Source organism: Semicossyphus pulcher, unplaced genomic scaffold (assembly GCF_022749685.1).
Source record: "Semicossyphus pulcher isolate SPU_LCO1_2020_fin unplaced genomic scaffold, fSemPul1.0.p SCAF_12, whole genome shotgun sequence".
NCBI classification, from domain to species: domain Eukaryota; kingdom Metazoa; phylum Chordata; class Actinopteri; order Labriformes; family Labridae; genus Semicossyphus; species Semicossyphus pulcher.
The window spans coordinates 18,601,800-18,622,635 of NW_027211626.1; the positions used below are offsets into that span (position 1 = coordinate 18,601,800).

The 20,836-nt window shown below is 39.1% G+C and overlaps 2 protein-coding genes across 2 annotated transcripts; both read left to right on the forward strand.

Annotated features, from left to right (window-relative positions):
• Positions 1-2,289: 2,289 nt before the first annotated feature.
• On the forward strand, positions 2,290-12,026 carry mcm8 (minichromosome maintenance 8 homologous recombination repair factor). The gene is made up of 21 exons (XM_069659070.1): positions 2,290-2,300; positions 2,570-2,865; positions 3,081-3,146; positions 3,269-3,351; positions 3,437-3,586; positions 5,308-5,405; positions 5,486-5,684; positions 5,814-5,899; positions 6,314-6,459; positions 6,606-6,680; positions 6,787-6,922; positions 7,440-7,470; positions 7,667-7,804; positions 8,199-8,259; positions 8,395-8,475; positions 8,713-8,908; positions 9,031-9,244; positions 9,322-9,531; positions 9,902-9,978; positions 10,430-10,619; positions 10,832-12,026. The coding sequence occupies exons 1-21, from the start codon at positions 2,290-2,292 to the stop codon at positions 10,922-10,924; spliced, it is 2,637 nt and encodes an 878-aa protein (XP_069515171.1). The 3' UTR covers positions 10,925-12,026.
• A 172-nt stretch (positions 12,027-12,198) lies between these two features.
• Positions 12,199-17,520, forward strand: crls1 (cardiolipin synthase 1). Its single transcript, XM_069658755.1, has 7 exons — positions 12,199-12,869; positions 13,374-13,511; positions 14,105-14,234; positions 14,441-14,526; positions 14,712-14,780; positions 16,501-16,592; positions 17,125-17,520. Exons 1-7 carry the CDS (start codon positions 12,411-12,413, stop codon positions 17,216-17,218), a joined length of 1,068 nt encoding a protein of 355 aa, XP_069514856.1. The 5' UTR covers positions 12,199-12,410; the 3' UTR covers positions 17,219-17,520.
• The last annotated feature ends 3,316 nt before the right edge of the window (positions 17,521-20,836 follow it).

Sequence of the window (20,836 nt, forward strand, 5' to 3'; positions counted from 1 at the left end):
TATTTCTACGCCTGCTTCCCTTGCCAGAGCTGTTTTTGAGATTACCAACTTACTGTGTGTGCATGTGCGTGTGCGTGCGTGTGCCCATCCATCCCTCTCAGCCCTCTGCTATTACCGCTAACTACTCCAGGCCACAGTAGTTCAGGTATTGATTTTTCTCCTTGTTCATTCTGTCTTTCTGTCCCCTCAAAAAAACACTCCCCTGAATGAGTTTGTGAGTGTGTGTGAGTGTTTGTGCCCTCATAGATTTGCCTTGTGTGGACCAATTTCAGTTTTAAAGTGGTTGTACTCTCTGGCTAGATGCTAAACTGCATTTTGTCTTCTGAACACCGACTTTGGGCAGAATTTAATCTTGGGTTCATTTTTGTCAGTGAGGTTCCTAAATTTATAGAAAAACAAATGTTTGTGGGTATGTGGAGGTAGATTGAAAGGGAGAAAGAAGACATCAACCCACTCATCCACACACACCAAAATCCCAGTGTTGATAATAAGGGTATGTTGAATGCTTCTCCCCCCCCCCAAGAACCCTGGAGAGTTTGTGTTTCTGTGGTTTGCTTTGATGCATTATAAGCGTCATATGCATGTGTGCGCGTGTATTGTCTACCTGTTGCCAACAAATAAACCCTTACAACACAACACAACACAACACAACACAACTTATCCTAGTTTCCTGTTTTTGAGTGTGTTTTTGTCTAAATTAAGACCAGACAGTTGTTATAACACTCCCACATATGTCTGCATTCTCTGTGTTATTAACAATGGTATTGGAATGAGGTGTGTTAGAACAAAGATAGAGAGTAAAAAAGACTGAGAGAGAGGTTGATTAAGGAGAAAACTGTAAGAACATAATAGACAGAAAGATAGAAATATGTAGGCTATTTGATGTCCCCTGTGTGAACAAGAAATGTTTGCTTAAAAAAACTGTAGTGACACAAAATGTCCAGAAGGTGGCAGCAGAGTGCAGTGTAAACAATTCTCTTTTCAGTGAAGGTCACTGTTGTAATGTATAACAGTAATTGTCTATATCCTTCAATACTGTGTGATATCTATTCTTGATGCTTTGGAAGATTTGTGCCCTCTTGGATGGTACTAGGGTAGGCAGGGTATTAGATTTTAGTGTAACATTCTGATACAAATGGCAGACCCTCCATCTTATACATACTTAAATCCAACCAAAAAAATCCCCCAAACATCTAATTTTATTCAATTTATGCATATGTGAAATAGTTAAATCAGTCATCAAGATTAAAAATTCAAATGTTTGTGTTAATAATTTCAATATCTGGATATGAAAAATGACTTCCTTTAGCCTGTAAGTATTGCAGCCTAATAACAATAAGCAAAAATAAGAAAGAAAGGAAATAGAGGAACATATATAAAACATGGATATTCTCAAATACATGCAAAATGGGAATTATAAGTAAATAAGAGTGAATGTAATAACTCCCTGTCAGTATCAACAAAAAATAATGTGATTTACAATCTTTGTAGAATATCTTATCTGTCATGTAGTTTATTGGATAACGTTACATTACAACTGTACAGGTAAGCCAAACAATGGGCCAGGGACAGTCTGCTAAAGCAGACATGACGCGTTTAAAGAAAATTTAATAGCAAAGGTGTATCTGTATTTTACTGATTTATATTACAATATTTTTGATTTGACTTACATGTAGTAGCTTCAGTGTCCTCTGGAGGGCAGTAAAGGCCTGCGGACCTGTTCTGTGGCACATAATAACAGAAGAAGAAGCTTCGACGTCAGTGGAGGGAACTTTGACAACCTGTGTGGTGTAAACATTTATACATGTGTAACGTTTTCAGTTAATGTAGCTAGAATAATCTGGACTTTTTTCAGTTGTCGGACTATTTCACTAAACTTTAGGTCAAAACAAAGGTTGGTGTCACCCTTCAGTTACTTATCATTGAATTTTAACAGGAGACTTTATAAAACGTTACCGTAGTAACAGACATGATTTAGCTAACACAACATGAACTTTAGGCGTAAATATAAACTCTAAAAGTGACAAAGTTGAAAGAGGTTCGCAAAATTAAGACAAAGTATGACGCACGTCGATAATTTTGCAAAATTCGTCATTGTGTTAGCTTATTCAGTACGCAACGTTAAATTGTGTTTCAGTTACCGTGTTTGTTCGTGGTATGCTTTCCCGTGGAACATTAATGGTTGGTGGTGGCATAAAGTTCTCTTGACGGTAACGGTAGCTAGCTTAAACTCGTAGTAGTTGAATTATAACTTTTGCTTATATGGATGAATGCTAAGTAAAAGTTAATATGCCGAAATTGTAAGCGGTTAGTAATCGTTAAACTTTTCGTCCAACAGGTATAATTCAGCCAATTAAAATTGGTCATTCAGCTGTTGCCAATAAATTCACAGTTTTTTAAATTGACTTTTGAGAAGAAGCCATTGTCACTGCCCGGGGTTTTGATGTATTTGACTGGTGAAATACAAGTAGGTGGTTAATTTAAGAAAATGCTGTCTTTTTATTTTGCTGTAACTCATATTCTTGTTCTGCTCTCTTTGTTTTTGTCTCAAGTTATGAGTGGAGAGGAGTCCAGGAGAGGATCATGGAGGGGAGGGAGAGGAGGAGGAGGAGGAGGTGGTGGTGAAAGAAGAGGAGGAAGAGGAAGTGGTGGTGGTAGTGGCGGCGGCGGCAGATGGAGAGGAGGTGGAGGTGGGTGGAGGGGAGGTGGTGGATGGAGAGGAGGCAGGGGAGGATGGAGAGGAGGTGATGGTGGTGGTGGAGGAGGAGGATGGAGGGGTAGACCATGGAGAGGGGGAGGAACAGGAGGATGGAGAGGTGGAGGTGGTGCTGGGGGAGGAGGATCGGGAAACCATCAGAGAGGTGAGTTCCATTTGCTTTTCCATTTTATAGATCTAATAATTAATTTTGAAGAACTTTCAAGAATAATAAAAAAAAGGATTTTGATACAAACAAATCAACAACCTTAGGGAAAGGCTCTTTCCTGAGGACATATTAAATATCAATATCTAATGTTATTATTATATAATGTAAATAAAATTAAACATGAGAACTTGTAACTTACAATCCTTACTGCCTCAGTCCCTATACAGGCCACTCTGGATATTTTGTGTCCTTACAAAGGGTGGACTCTCTACTTCACAGAAGGTACTCTGTTGCACACGATGACAATGCATGCTGTAGAAATAGGTTACATAATAATGATGGTCATGATGATGTTGCTTTTTCTGTGTCGGTGATGTGTCTTAATATGGGATTTTTATGTGCAGGCTTCATACAGAGCGCACCTAATGTGCAGAAGATCAAAGTGTTTGAGAAATATTTCACTTCCAAGATTCAACTGTATGACAAGGTCAGTCAGTCATTTTGCTTATGTAGCTTTCTGTTTAATAAACTTCAGGTATTGTCAATGTATCTATTCATGTTTTTATTCACAGGATGAGATTGAGCGCCAGGGAAGTGTTCTGGTGGATTATGCAGATCTCACTGGAGACAAAGCCGTGTGTAAAGCACTTCCTAATCTGACCACAGAGCTGAAGGAACAGCCAGAGGTCATGCTAAACTGTTTGGGCGTGGCTATTCACCAGGTACACACACACACACACACACACACACACAAACACACACACAAAATTTGTCTGGATACCAGTTTTTCTCTTTGGATACCTGAACATGCAGATCTGCCTATACCAACATGTATCCAGTATCAGTGCAATTAAAAATGATCTGTATCACAACAATCACATCTCTCTGGGTAATGAAGAGAGACCAGTGTTGGTGTGCCTCAGAGTATTAGCTTGTTACAGCATGAAGCCAAACAAGTCTTTTTTTACCAGACAGGAGCAGGACATTTTTGTGCCTTGATGTTGTTGTATGTTGTATTATTTGGACTTTTAAGTCTATTTTCTTCAAACGAAACAACACCCCCCCCACTTGCGGCGTGTGTGTGCTGCAGGTAGAGCCGCTAAAAGTAAACACTCTGCAGCACGTCCCCTCTGTGAACATTCCGTTTATGTAGCCACAGTGTTAACCAGCATCAGGATGAGGTGCCGCTTATAGAGGGACCTAAAAGCTGCCTTTTGCACCAAGTAACAATACAGCAGCAGCTTTACATGTTTCAGTTAACTTGCCTCACTATCGCACGTCCTGCGATGTGACTATTGCACATGCGCACATCGTGATTGCGATTGTTAAACGATTTATGGTTCAGCCCTATACTCAACTGTCGTGCCTAACAGAGTGACTTTACTGAAGTTGCATCTGTGCCATCAAAAGCTCAACTGGCCTCTTAAAAAAGTAGCTTACAGAGTTGCTTCGTGTAAAAAGCTGCACACTATAGCTGAGGAATTAATACTACCTTCAGCTATTGTGGTTTCACCTTTGATTGATGAAGCAACAGTGAGCAAACTTAAGGCCATCCCTCTGACAACAACACCATTGTGAGGTGCATTTATGACATGTCAGAAGATATCAAGAAGCAGCACGTGTCTGATAGCGTGTGTTAGTGTATATGGATGTATGTTTCTGTGTTGATGAGTATGGTGAGGGGTAGGGGGGCTTGAAAATATTTTCATCTTCCTGTAGCAAACAGTTTGAGAACCCCTGCCCTATATGGATGTGTTATGATTGCCATCATTATTGTATTGTCTGGCTCAGGTTCAACACTTTTCTAACACATGAACAAATACAAACATAGAAAGAATGGTCAGTCTGTAATAACCGAAACTGAACATATCTCTCTCGTGTCCACTGAAGATCTTCAAAGAGACATTGACTTTATTGGGAAACTGCATCATATAGTGTCTAGCTAATTTTGATTCTCGGCATTTTGCTAGCTTTAATTAACAATACTCTGTCAGCAGGAACTGCGCTGTTGTTGTTTGCTGTCACATGGTAAATGACCTGAAATCAGTTCTTCTTTGCCACTCTATGAATTAATATTAACAAGTAGGTTTTCTGGCACTAATAAATTAAAGTATCGGATCAGTGCATAGTCATATGTATTCAATACTGTAATTTAGGCAGCATCAGAGGCATTTTATGCTCTTTGTAATGATATCTGAACAATTCAATCTACAAATAACAGTCTTTAAGGACCTATACCTACCAGTTATGTGCATTGTATATTTTAAACTCATAAGCCATTTAATATTTTATTATTTAAAGCATGTTAAAATGAATTCTTAGCATGCAATTATTCACAATATCTGTCATTAGAAATTAGAAAAAATCTAAATCTAAAAGGAGCTGCTCCACTGAGAGATCAAATAGCAAACTAATAGTGTGTGTGTGAATATGTATGTTTTAGGTTTTGACAAAAGATCTGGAGAAACAAGCTGCTGAGCTGCAAAGTGAAGAACTTCCTGTCGCTACACCCATCATCAACATCCCTCACATTAGTGCGAGGTAGAGCACACCGTGCAGCACAGTATGTACATCTACCAGCGATAAATGAAGATGACTTTATTTGTGTGAATCATCCACAGGCTCTATAACTACGACCCGGTGACTCCGTTGCGGATGTTGCGTGCCAGCGTGTTCGGTCGGCTGGTGTGTGTGAGGGGGACAGTGGTTAGAGTGAGCAACATCAGACCTCTGTGCACTAGGATGGCCTTCAGGTGCCTGGGCAGCTCGCACACACTATCTCTGCCACTGCAGCATGGCAAATACGCTACTCCTATCAAGGTACACATACAGATGCAAATAATCCTTTTTTTCCTGCAACATCTTTTATGTAATATTTCCAAAAGTTAGTTTTAGAAATGAACTTTAAAATGTATATGTTTGTGTGTTAACATGACTTTTATCATCTAGTGTATCGAGCCAGAGTGTCGCAGTCGTTCCTTCGTCCCCTGCAGGAGTTCTCCTCTTACTCACACTGTAGACTGGCAGATCATAAAGTAAGTGTGACATATATGTATGTTTATAAATGCACTTTCAGCAGTGATAACGGGTGAGGCTAAAATAATTGCAAATTGCAATTTTAGATACAAGGGTTCTGAGAGCTCTGGGACGTTAAATCATCCATTTTTGCTCACTATATCTTAGCCATCTTAGGAGGACATAGAAAGAAATAACTTCTGTATCAGTATGGCAGCTACTGCATCTGGTTAGCATGCAAAATTGACTTTTCCCAATCTTATTTATCAACAGTTTCACAAAATGTTGTTATAGCTGTTAATCTCTGCTATTAAGTGTAATACCCTATTTACTTTACAGCTTGTCTCCGAATGTTTTCATGCATAAGTGCAAGTGTAGCACCAATCCTGAGCCTTAATTTACATGCTTCTTTGGTCATTTTTGTGCTACGTCAGGGTGCAGGAGTTGATTGGCGGGGAGCAGAGGGAGACTGGACGGATTCCGCGCACCGTGGAGTGTCACCTGACCTCTGACCTCTGTGACAGCTGCGTCCCTGGAGACACAGTTACAGTGACGGGGATAGTTCGAGTTACCAATGATGGTACAAACACACACACACATCCTAAACACTAATTTCCTTTTGCTGTTATGTAGTGATTTGTAAGAATCTTAACTACATCCAGTATATATAAAATAAAACTACAAAACTATATTTAAGTACGGATTACCCACACTATATGTATGCAGGTACTACCCGGGGGAATAAGGATCAGTGTATGTTCCTCCTCTACCTTGATGCCACTTCAGTCAGTAATTCTAAAGGTAATGAAGCTTTTGTATTTTAAGTTGGACTCTTATTATTACTCGTAGCAGTCATATTTCTTTTTAATATAAGATAATAAAGGTGATATTTCCTCTTGATGTGAAGGTCAGCAGTCAAAGTCAGGCCAGGGGTCAGGAGGATCGCATGAGGAACAATCTGGAGGGGAGGAGTTCAGTCTGAAGGAGCTGTATGCCGTCCAGGAGATCCAGTCACAGCCTGACCTGCTGAGACTCATAGTACAGTAAGACATTTATCACCCACAATACTACATGTTTACTGTTTAAATAACTTAGTTTAATAACTAAGCTCATTTTCTTTAAAATATCAATGTTTAATATGACCCAAACCAGAGTTTGAACAATATGGCCAATGTGGGACCTTAAATAAAACATAAATAAGTAAATATAAGAGTGTCCAACAATCTGTAAAAAACACAGTTGATTTCTGATTTGCATTGCACAGCTGATCTGAGTTTACAACTGAAGCCAGAAAAATCATTAAAGATGAGCAGACAAATGGCTCCTGTATGACCTTGTAGGTAACAAAATGCCTTCTATCACCACCTTAGGAAAAACTTGTCCCAGTGATTAAGGATCTATGAATTTCTTGTACCATTTTTCATTAATGTAACAGTTTTGTTTTGTGTTATGTAATAAGTCTTAGAGCCTTATAAGGCTGTTGCTGTGGGTGCAGACTTTACGGCACTTTGCTGTAAACTCATACCAAGCCATTAAACACTCTGATCTCTCCTCTTTCAGCTCTTTGTGTCCTGCCATCTACGGCCACCTGGTGAGTTGTGCAATGCTCTTCACTCTTAACAAGAGTAAGAACACCAACAGTATTTCCCTTGCATGTGGGAAAGAAATACTTTGACAATATAGAGGGCTGTCATTCACATCTGGTAAATGAGGCATTCGCTATCTTTTTACTTTATTTGTTATAATAAAAGTTCAGCCCAACACCCTGTATTCTTCTGTGTCCCCAGCTGGTGAAAGCTGCTCTCGCCTTAGCGTTGTTTGGAGGCCGACAGAAACACACAGACAAGAACAGTGTCCCAGTTAGAGGAGACCCACATATCCTGATGGTGGGAGACCCTGGACTGGGAAAGAGTCAGATGTTACAGGTAACACAGAAAACATACTGAAAACTTAGAATAGATAAGTAACATCTGTCAGAGATGAGTCATAAAACAGCCAACCATGTAATTTTGTCACTCTTTAGCCTAGGTTTTAATGCTAGTTTACTTTGTGAAGTTGTGTGAAATGATATGTTGGTCTAAGACCCCATCTCAGTGTGTTACTGTCATCTTAAAGGGCCAGTTTGCCAATTTTCAGCCTCAGTCCTATCATGCTATTATGGGGAGCTAATGCCATTATGGTATGAAAAAATGCAATATCGCTCTTTGGCGCCAATTTCTCTATCGATTACAGAGAACACCAGCTTTGACTGACAGTGGCTTTTTCCAGGGGTTAATTGCAACTTTAATACTTACATGTTCATATGTGTTTTGTGTGTAGGCAATATGTAATGTGGCTCCCAGAGGAATCTATGTATGTGGCAACAGCGCAAGCACCACAGGTAAATTCTCTTAAAGTAATGCTCTCCTATGTTGTCCTAAAAGTGCCGTTGGTGATTACATCCTGATCATTTATTCACGTCTTTTAAAGCAGTAATCAAGTTGGAATTTTAATATTAAATGTTTGTTTTCTTTAGGATTAACAGTGAGTCTATCACGAGACGCAGGAACAGGGGATTATGCCCTTGAGGCTGGAGCCTTGGTGCTGGCTGACCAAGGTTAGAAAGAGAGTGGGAACATTGTTATAAAAAGTGTATTTGTGCCTTCTTGTATACATAATGTATATTGTTTTTTAAGTAGCCTTGAGGTCCTAGCAGGTACAGGCATTACTGTAGCCCACACTGTGTTGGAGTCACTTTTTGAATATTTACCCCCCATCTCTCACTTGTCTCATAATGTTCTATAATCATCGTCTTCTTCTCCTGCCCTCTGTCTCATCTGTCTGTTCTCTGTAGGTCTGTGCTGCATTGATGAGTTTGATAAGTTAGGCAGCCAGCAGCAGGCTCTGCTGGAAGCTATGGAGCAGCAGTCTGTGAGTCTGGCTAAGGCTGGGATAGTTTCCTCTCTTCCTGCCAGAACATCAGTTGTTGCTGCTGCGAACCCCACTGGAGGACATTACAACAGAGGAAAGACTGTGTCTGAAAATCTGAAGTAAGTGAGCTCAACAGTCCCTTAATTCATATTTGTCTTTAGCAACTGCTAGAGAATATTACTGTCTGTGTAAATGTACAAGTGATAGAGTTGTCCTTACAGTTATGCTTTCTTATCTTCAGAATGGGCTCGGCTCTTCTCTCGCGATTCGATGTCGTCTTCCTCCTCCTGGACATCCCAGATGAGTCACATGACCGCCGCCTGTCAGAGCACGTCATGGCAAACAGGGCAGGAAAAGGCCGGACAAGCAGCGCCATAGTTACCAGGACAAACAGTGAACTAGAGACGTCTGTCTTACTAGAGCACTCAGACATGCCGCTGTCTGAACGTCTGCAGGTAAAAAATGACCGAACTCCATAATTAGAGAATTGTTATGTTTAAAAATCCTTGATATTTATGCAATCCGTGCCAAGATTCCTGCTGGAGAAAGTGCTGATCCCATTCCAGCATGTTTGTTGAGGAAGTATATCAGCTACGCTCGGCAGTATGTCCATCCCACTCTGTCTCCTGAGGCAGCACAGATACTTCAGGACTTCTACCTGTCTCTGAGATCCCAGGCTCACTCTGCTGATTCCACGCCCATCACCACACGACAACTTGAGTCTCTGATTAGGCTTACTGAGGTAGGTTTCTGCATGTTTGGTGTATCAACAGCAACATGTTTTTTTTTCTGCTATTTTCTCAGCATACAGCCAGCGCAAAGTTTTTATGTGTCTATGTCTTTTTCCTATGTGAAGTTAGAAGGAAACGATAGATGTGTGTGTGCTTATCTTTTCTCCACTACGGTCCTGATACTTACCGTAAATAGCGTTATCGTCTGGGTAAAATACTGTAACACAATAACATACCTTTCTCTGCATTTTATACTGGTATATTGGTCACACCTGTATATAGGACGCAACCCACTTTTTAGATGAAAAAAATAAAGTATTAAATATGCGTCTTATACACCGAATTTTATGGTATGTGTTTGACTGTGTGTTTTTTGTTCAGGCAAGAGCCAGGTTGGACCTCAGAGAGACGGCTACCAAGAGTGATGCTGAGGATGTGGTGGAGATCATGAAACACAGGTGCCACTACAGGAGTCTTTGTGTGCAGTAGGGTTGTGCTACCAAATACTCAATTATCAATCATTGCAAATTATTTTCTGTGTTCGTCTAATAATAGTTAGGTATAAAAATGAGCAAAAGCTTTAAGTTATTCAGTTTACTATCACAAAAGACGGAGAAAAGCAGGTAATTCGATTTTTGGATACATAACAGGTTTTGCTCTCACCAGTGTAAAAGCATCATTTGTTTGTTCAGTTCATCTTTGGCCTTTAACAGATGTTTACAGGCCTTTATATTTATTTGCATCATAATATAGAGAAACTAAAAATTACAAAGCTATGTACTTTGTGCAATGTAAGTAATAACTTATGACATCCAGTAAGAAAACCCATCATATATTGTAGTTATGCAGTCCTGATATTGAGATGCTATATTTTCTCTCTCCCTATGTGTGTCTGTTTTTGTTTTGCAGTCTGGCTGATACATACTCAGATGGTCTGGGCAATCTGGACTTTGAGCGCTCTCAGCTCGGGTCAGGCATGAGTCAGCGCAGCGCTGCAAAACGGCTGGTCAACGCTCTGCACTTGCATGCACAGAGAACCAGTCAGAAGCAGTTTGACCTTCAGATGCTTCGATCGATGGCCGACAGACTGAACATCAAGGTGAAAGCATTCAGATGCACTGAAATACAAGTACTTTTTAATAACAATTGGCCATGTGTTAGTCTGGCTAACATTTGGCCAGACTAACACATATAAAAGGCACAAACACCTCGTTTAATTTTCAAGAAATTAAGTAATCTGTGCTTCACTAAACACACCATCATTGTACACATGCTGGATCTTTTCTTTATTCCTTGGTTGATTCCTTCCAGGTGATGGATTTTGAAGGTCTGGTGAGTTCCCTTAACGAACAGGGTTTCCTGCTGAAGAAAGGAGCCAAGCTGTACCAGCTGCAGACTGTCTGATCACTGACAACTGCAGCACTTAGAAAACACATCTGCTGCTTCCTGCAGACATGACTTAAAGGTCAGTTTACGAGACTCTCTTTATAGAGAAGTAAAAAAAAAAAAAAAAAAAGCGTAATTGGTAACCCATTTTCCAGACCACTTTCACCAAACCACCATCGAGCAGACTGATGTGTAACCACATAAAGGAACTGTACCTGACAGAGAGGACAGATCCTCACAGAGAGCATCTCTCTAAAACCTTAATGCAACCACAGTTTCCTGAATAAGCATAAAGTTCCTGCTTAAAAGACTCCTGTACATGCACACACACACACACACACACACACACACCTCTGCTGAAATGTTCTGCATGAATAACAAAAAAACTAAACACAGTAAAACTGATTGGCCGCACTTGGGATTTTGCTTATGTGTTAGAGATACCATCAATACAGATTTAAACACTGTATGGAATTTCTGAAAAGATGTTTGGGTTTAGACAACTTAAAGTTGCCCTGTGACACTGGCTGAACGCCATGATGTACTTGATTGATTCTTCCTAGATTATTATATTTTCTTACTCTTGAGAGTTGTATTTACACTTTGTATTCCAACCATATTCTTTGAATACAGTTGAAATTTACTATATTGAGATGTTTACTCTCTGTACATAAAATGACATATTTATGTATTAAATGAATGGTGTTTAGTAGCTTGGTAAAAAGATAACAGTAAAACTATTCTGCTAGATCAAAAGCTGCCTAAATAAACAATCATCTATGGAGGTTGTCTGTCTCAAACCTAAACAAATAGAGAACAATATTTTTATGTCATGAAATACCCAAATTTTAACCTATTTAAACATTTTGCAAGATTAAATTGCAGACCTGTTCTAAAGTTATATTAACCTGCTATGTTATCAAATTATTACAATGTTTTCAGACACTGAATTTCAGGATCTGCATCAACACTCCTGTATAAGTTGGGCTACAGTTGTTTTAAAAACAAAAAGATAGCAATATTTTAGTTTTTTATGAATTTCAGAACTTTTACACTGTAATAAAAAGGCTAAATAGTGATTAAATATTATTTCAATTTTCAATTTAATACCACAACATCAACATACATGCACAACAGTTTCCCTCTTGATATACAGTATTATCTAATATTGTCTAAATTTGTTCCAATATATTTTTAACAACAAGGCTCTGAAACTATTGTAATGTTCATATCAAAACTATTTTAAAGACTGGTGACTTTTTTGGCTGATGGAAAAAGCTGTGACTGAAACACAAGGTCGTCTAATTTCAAAATAAAAGCCTCGCAACGAAAGCGTCATTGGTGATTTTACGACATCATATGTGGTATCACTTTACGGCAACATGGCAGCCTGCTGGCTTGAGCTGAGATTCAGACGGCTCTGACCGTCAGCATCTAAAACTTCACCATGATAACGGAGAAGGAGAGTTTGAGACCAGCAGTTCGATAACAGGGGCTCGTGAAGATGATGATGATGTGTTTTGGGAGGATTTCCGCGCCGTTGTGCCGCAGCGCAGCAAATGCTCGCGGTCTGGCTTCCGCGCGGTGTGCGGGTGTGTGTTGGCTTGAGCCTGCGTCATGGCGGCACAGACACACACCTGTCACCGAATACGCAAAGGTGAAACAGTCCCCGGTCAGCGGTACGTGGCTCCTCAGACACAAGGGGACGGACAGTCGTGGCGCCTGCTGGAGTGGGATCCTCCAGCAGGTGAAAACGTCACCCTGGCAAGCGCAAGGAACCGTTTTTCCCGTGTACCGGGGAGGTCACGAGAGGTCGGTGGCCAGTTTCCGGTCTCTACTGTCACCCAACTCTCGTGGGCTTTGCAGCGGAAAGACCAATGAGACACCCGAAAGTTCACCTGCCGCGGACCGGAATGAAGCCACTCCGGTACCGGGACAGGGGCTGTTCAAGTTTAAAGAGCTGGTGAGTTATGGAGCTGTGGTTCTGTGCGGCATCCGTTATCTACAGGAATGTAAAGTGTGTAACGTTACAGAAGACGAGGAGTGTTCAATTAGAAACTACTTTGTGTATTTTGTAGTGTTGTTATATGATAAACATAATGTATACAAAGTTTTAAATCTTAAATGTTCTGTCATTGAGATGTAAATATATATTCCACCATGCTAGAGGACTGTCATTACTGTTTATGTAAACATAATGCTAAAGTTGTTGCTGATCAAGGTACAGCTGAAAAGAGTGTTATGAGAATGTATTTGTCTGTATTAATAAAAAAAAGTAACTACATGTCTTAGTCATAAATGAGAGTGTAGAGAGTCAGTACAACATTAGCTTCTGAACATAGTGAATAAAGTTGCATAAAATGGATATAATGTTGACTTATTATTATATTAGGCCATTGCAAGTGATTACGGTATTTGTTTATGATTACATATTAATGCATTTATTTATTTCCTGATTTTTCTGCAGTATGAGAACCCATGGACAATCCCAAACTTTCTGTGTGTGTGCCGGATTGTGCTGGCTCCATTCTTGGGTCATCTGATCATCGAGCAGCACTTTCACCTGAGCCTCGCTCTCTTTATCCTGGCTGGAGCCACTGACCTGGTAATGCACACTTTCATTAAGACACTTGTATTTATATATGATATAATTATGTCATAAATTCTGAAATTTTGTTTCATTACATAATGATCTCATAATAACAGTTTATGATAATATTTTCATAAATATTTATATACAGTATGTCTAAATTCTATCCAGACACATAATACCCGCATTAGGAGTTATTGTTTATCAAAAATGCTTCATTTTGTACTGACTCTGTCTTGATCCATTTGAAACGGAAATTGAGTTGACTTTGAATAAATAAACCCAGAGGACGTTTTGTTCAAAGACAAGCTTTCTTTCTGATTTGACATTAATCAAAGTGACAAATAGGCTCATCCTATCAGCCACATTACAAGGCAGCACACAAAATTATTGTAATAAAGCATTTTTAATTATGATCAGGACATCACAGACATGGTCATTAGATTAAGATGACAAATAAGTGGGGGGCGTCTCACCTTCTGGCATTTTACTGGCATAAACTTCAGTGCTGTCACTCATTGATACGTGTAGGTTGCTACTTTTGCTTCTTTAGACATTTTGAAAAGCACATTCTTTCATCTGTTTTTTCCTCTGTCTCTCTAATTCAGTTGGATGGTTACATTGCCAGAACGTGGCCCACTCAAAAGTCAGCGTTGGGCAGCGCTCTCGACCCATTGGCTGATAAGATTCTCATCAGTATTTTATACGTCAGTCTCACCTATGCGGAACTTATACCAGGTATTGTGTGACACTGTGTGTCTCCCTCCTGATAAATTGCCAATTTTGGAACAAAAATGATAAAGGTACCATTGATTATTGTGAAAGAGCCTTTAAATAGCTGCATATCTTCTAGTGTTGTTTTTCTCTGTTATTGTATTTCATGTGACAGTTCTAGTAATGCTCATACTGTGTTATTTACAAGATGATTTATGTTTCTGTTTCAGCCCTACTGACCGCTCTAGTGATCTCCAGAGACATTGGTTTAATAGCTGCTGTCTTCTGGGTCAGATACAAGACTGTACCTCCACCGGTGAGATACATTACATTTCAGTCTTAACAAGCACACTTGGACAACACGTTTTATTAAATATAATTTGAACATTTAGAATTTGGTGCAAGACCTGCCAAAAAGTAGAAAGTAATATTGATGTATTCTTGTTCTAAAATGACTTTTGAATCAACATACTTTAAATTCTCTTTCTCTTTTTCCACCAGGTGACCCTTAGTAAGTTTTTTAACCCCTGCTACACCACAGCACAACTCAAGCCCACACTCTTTAGCAAGGTAAGACCCACACACAAACAAACATTAACCCATCGCCTTCTCTCGCTGTCAATGCATTTTGAATATAGCACACTAAAGTGGAGATTTAGCAACAGTGGAGCATTGAGCTGGCCTAGACAATTTTAAAACATTTTTTGTATTTATAGAAATTCTCTTTACATCCTGACAGTCGTTGATAAATCTAATGCTCTGACAAAAAGAAAAAGACATGGTATCTTTTGCTGTCGCAGGCTTGCAGCCCACATGAAATGTTTTATGGCTTACCTGGTAGTTGGATTTGGTTATTGATGCTCTTCTCTCCAACACTCTCTCACGAACTCGATCTGCACCCTAAGTTGGAAAGGCATGTTGGAAATGCCTGAAGGGCACTCTGGAACTCTTGCTGGTGTCTTCATTTTTGCCTGAACCAGCTTGAAAGAACAGGACTTATAAAGTACATGTCTTTTTTTAGTATATATTGTTTAGCTCTTAACGACTTATCCATGAGAGTAGAGCCCTGCGTGGGACTGTTTTCTTAATCCTGCTTCCATTGGATTTCTGACCATTACCACTCGCTCCTGCAATGTTTGACTCAGGTTGTGGATTCCACTCCCGCCCGCACTATACAGTTCCATCGATTTTGTGTCTTCTCCCGTCCCGCTGGGAATAAAGGTTATTTTATTGTTGAGTATTGAAAAAGATTGGCGCAATGGGCATACCTGTCGGTAATGACATAACAAAATGATGTTCTCCTCCTTTGCATTGAAACACAACCGTTGATTTGATTTATCAAAAATATTGCACCATCACACGCAACTGAACTGAGTGTCTTACAACAAGTTTAAAATTATTCATTTAAAAATCACACTTAGATTAATTTGTGTATGTAATTTTTCTAAATGATTTGTATGCGTATCCATGGCAACGCCAGTGCTCGGGTTTATGTAGGCAAAGAGGACCTGGAAACAATATGTTCACCTGGGGTTTATTCTTAATAAACAAGGCTATTTCAAGACTTTGATCATTGACATACATAAAGGGACTAATTTCTACAATTTTCATCCCGCTACAATCTCACCATTTAATTTTTGACCTCCCTCCTACAGCAAAGTTTAAACCGCCCGCTCCCGCAAGATTTGTGTTGGGTCCCAATCCCAATGCAGTCCTCTACATGAGAGTCCCCAGACAGTGCTTTCTCGCACAGATATGGCAACTTGTATTTTTGTTTCCCCACATTTTATTTTCTATTTTGATAAAGAGTTAATGTTTAGGCAGATACAGGAGTTATTACTTCCAAGATTTTAACCACGTTAATGCAGAACAAAATACAAGGCAAATTTCATGATCAAAAGACAATTTCAGGTCGATAACTCATTCCTTTTAAATTTAAAGCTTATCTAGCTACTGTACATCCTTTTACACTGAGTCTGGGAATACTTGGAATGCTTCCCTCTGTAACATGCAAAAAAATCTGCAAAAATGAACACATTAAAATTCACTGTCAAAATGTTCTTTATGGCTCAAACACAGATACTGCATGATTCATTTTGATACATTTGACTTTGTAGAAAACATTCCTGGAACAAATGTTGGCTGGCAGGTGTTTTTTGCAGCTTCCAAAACGTATTTGTTGTTTTTTTTCTTTGAAGCAGCTATAACAGTTTTTTTAACAGTCAGGTATCATTATTCATTTTTAATGTTATTATTATTCTGACTTTGTGTTTAATTTCTTTTTTTTTAGGTGAACACAGCCATACAGCTCTGTCTGGTTGCAGCTTCTTTGGCGGCCCCAGTCTTCCAGTATACAGACAGTGTTCTGCTGCAGTGCTTATGGTAAACCACATACATGACATTACATATTCATACACACATGCCTCATCCACTTGACCTTAACATCCATAATGTCCTTTTCTATGTCAGCGTAGTGCTCACAACAAATGTGTTGATTGTGCAAAGGGTTAAGTCGCTGTCGAGCACATAAATGCTGTTTTTTTTGCAGCAGATCAATTGGGTTAAGTGCTCTGACACATATGATACCACAACTCAACAGTTGGAGTAGAGATCTGACTCATGACAAACATGTCAGTGTGTCACAGTAACCTACATTTTTTATACAAGTTCAGCAGACCTTTCTCGTGTACATTTAGACTTTATTTTTGCAGTGCTTATTTATTTTTCATCACGCTTGGCAGGGTGGTTTATGACAAAATCGTTTAACGCTGTAACAAACTTGTAGCTTGTGTTTCTGCAATTTGGGAATGATGCTTGTACTGCCATTCAAGCTATGTGATTGGTCAGATTATTTTATTTTGATTGCTGTTGATGTTGAATTATGATGTATATATTTTTTTGTATTATATTGCAGGTATGTCACAGCAGTGACCACAGCAGCATCAGGCTACAGCTACTGGCATTACGGCCGCAAGACTGTCCGGGTGCTAAACACCAGATCACCCTGACAAACTCACCAGGGAAGCAGAACAAAAGCAGACGACAGCCGCGGCAGAGACACTGATCAGCCATGGCAAAAAAGTCAAACTGAAATATGGATGATGAGCCACGGCAATGACGCATGGAGACCAACCGTGTCCACAGATGGTTTAATGCAACACTACAGAAACGGCTGACAGCAGCTCGGCCCCTGGACTGGCTGTGGACTAGACACATACATGCACACAAATAGACACGGAAAACAAATATAGACATCCATACACCCACACACAGGAACACACACAAACGCAGAAACACACACAGAAACACACACACTCAAACCTACGCGTCAAGTATTTGTTAAGTGAACTGGCAAGAGCTTCTATTTTTGTCTCAGTTTTTCAATCAAGAAGTTACAATGTCAACTGAATCGTTGTCACATGGTCTTCAGTTTTCTAAACCAATGATTTATGATTAAAAGAGAAAATCTGCCTTGTTTTGTATGTATCTGTGTGTGTGTGTGCGAATGTGCATTTGTCCTCTTGGGATGCAGGGCTGGCTTTTCTTCGGATAAAATGACAAATCTAATCTTATGATACACAAATCTGACAGTTAATCCATCAAAATCAGAATTGAGGATTATAAAATGTGAATAAAAATGCAGTAGCATGGGCACAATCTCTCGGTCCTGAGCCCTCAGAATGTATTCGTAATGCTAGAGCTGCAAATTAGGATCCCTACCTGGTTAATAATTATTGTTATTACACAGCTATTTACTTCAGAAATCAATAATTTGAATTTGGAAATGATTTTATTGATTTTAAAATAATTATCTTTCCGTTTTCCGTCTAAAAATAGTACACTCAGTGAGAGCTGTATCCATAGCATTGGTTAACTTATTACTCACATAAAAATGAGCTAACCCAGCTGTTATAACTCACGCTAAAATGAGCTAACCTAGCTTTTATTACCCGCATTAAAATGAGCTAACCTAGCTGTTATAATGAGCTCACATAAAAATGAGCTAACCCAGCAGTTATTACCCACATTAAAATGAACTAACCTAGCTGTTATTACTCACATTAAAATGAGCTAACCCAGCTGTTAAGCCCTGTTATTAGACAGTGATTTTCTGATATCAGTTTTCATGTTTGTTTGTTTTTGTAAATTGTCATACATTTGAATTATGCCCATCCCAAGTTTTTAAGAAAAGCCTTACTAGGACATACAAGGCTTTAAGGATTAATGGGGCACATAAAAATAAAACATACAAAATCAAAATACGGACCGAAAATCAGTAAACATTGTCAGTTCTCTCTAATTGCTTCAGCCGATGTGTGTGTTAGTCATGTGCAGAACTTCAACTTCTGCTTCATTCCCTGCTCACGGTTTTTATTACTAAAAGAACCACTCCTTTTAAGTTCTTCCAGTCTGAAGATCAATAAGCCTAGTAAGCCAAAGGCTATATGAGACACCAGTTAGCATCGGTTCTTCTTCTCTGAGCTCCTCCGGCAGTTGTATCTGACTCTGCCGCTTATTTTCACACCCAAGAAAACTAGTTCCATGAGGGTAACGAGGCTGCATAACCTTCTCAACTCCTCCACTTATTCTGCAGCAATTTTTCTGCACCGCTCGGGTAAAGCTGTTTCAGCGCCGAGCGTGTGCCGATGACTGCCGGGCTTCAGCGAGTTGTTTTCTAACCTTGTGTGGGATGTCTGCTCATTATCTCTTCACTGAATAATTTAAAGTGTCTCACTCTAAAAAGAGATATCCATCACTGGGAACAAACTGATACCTACGCTCATTATATGACTGTTTAAAGGTGTTTTGTTGGGGGTTTCTCAGAGGAGAGGGACTTAAGTCTATATTTGAAAACAGATAATTTGAAAGCACTGGATGATGCCCGACAGGCTTTCCTTATAGTGTTTGGGAAAAGCTCATTAATTACTGTAGTTGTGCCTTAGATGAACACTTTAAAGAAATCAAACTACTTTTTTTTCAAACTGTTAGCTGTGAACTTGAACCCCAGCAGGCTACATGTGATCATAATTGACAAATATTGACCGCTTTTATTCATGCACTTTTGGTTCAGTGTAAACGTTAGGTGGAACCACAACTAAAAAGGATCTTGCAAACTTGTTCACTTAATTTTCGATTACATTGGTCTTGATTATTGTAAGACTTATAGACATGGCTTGGTTAAAATAATTTTAAACTTTTCAGTTTTAAGAAATTGCCCCCACTTACCAAAATACACTCAGATTTGACCTGTGACTACGTTGTTTTTTGTGTTCTTCTGGCCATATTCTTGCATATCCTGACTTCACTTCAGGCTATTATAATTAAGTATGAAATGCCTTTCTGTGCTCTGTTTATATAAATATTAATATCTGTTCATTTTTAAAAAGTTGAAGTTAAATTTTCTGTTTAGCTGTTTTCACGGTGCTTATTCACTCTGCTCAGAACATTTAAGTTGTCCACTGTAGGTCCTGTCTCAGCCACTAGATGGAAGAACCACATGGTAAATGGACTGTACTTATATAGCATTTTCTAGACTTCAGACCACTCAAAGCTGCTTTTACACTACATATCACATTCACCTTTTCACACACACGTTCACACACTGATGGCTAAAAGCACAACTGCCAATCTCCAATCAGGATCTATTCACATTCATACCAGATGGCTATGCCTTCAGGAGCAATTTGGGGTTCAGTGTCTTGCCTAAGGACACTTCGACATGCGAGTGTAGCAGTCAGTGGTCAAAACACCCAACCTTCCGATTGAGAGACGACCGACTCTACCACTGAGCCACAGCTGCCCAGATAGAAAGATGTTTTTTCACCAATTTAAAGCAGTTGTGTTTACCCTCATTGCTGTTTTCATTTATGAAGAGGGATGCAGCGACAAATACTGCTGTAAAAAACGTCATATCCTGGCATCAAATCTTATGTTATCATGTATATTAAGATAATATTGAACATACAGTATACACTACTAGTTCTAAGGGTTCTATATAGTCAATAAAACTTACAAAACAATAATATTTTCTCAGCATATTTAGCACCAACATTTTAAACCTAAGATTGACTCACAGGTCTTTCAATAAAATTACTATATATATATATACTATACAAATTAATAGGTAGCATTATTTGTTGAGGATTTTCAGTAACAGTCAAAAGGGAAGCATGCAAAATGATATTTTTCATAAATTAAAGTACGTGTGACCAAATACAATTCTAATTCATGCGGTAAAAAGATGAGCAGCTAAATTTAAAACAATATGTATTAATTTGTGACTTCACCATGACAGAAAAATAGTCGATTTGGCAGTCAAATTCTGAAAGCAAGTTTTTTTCTTAACAAGAAACTGGAACATGATTTAGAGCTCCAGGAAACATCCTTGTTTAAGAACATGAGGCTAGGTTTTCGGCGGCTGAGAGAACCAGTAAGAGTATAACAGTGATACAGATGATTTAGTGATGGAGGCGAGAGCAGCCAAATGTACCTTCACACTTCACAGAACCCACAGACACGCTGAATCACACTAACAAGGACAAACTTTGGATCTGTATGCTTTTGTCAGCACGGCCCTCTGGCTAACGTGCACTGTTGCTGTCAGACCTGCATCAAGTTATTTTTTC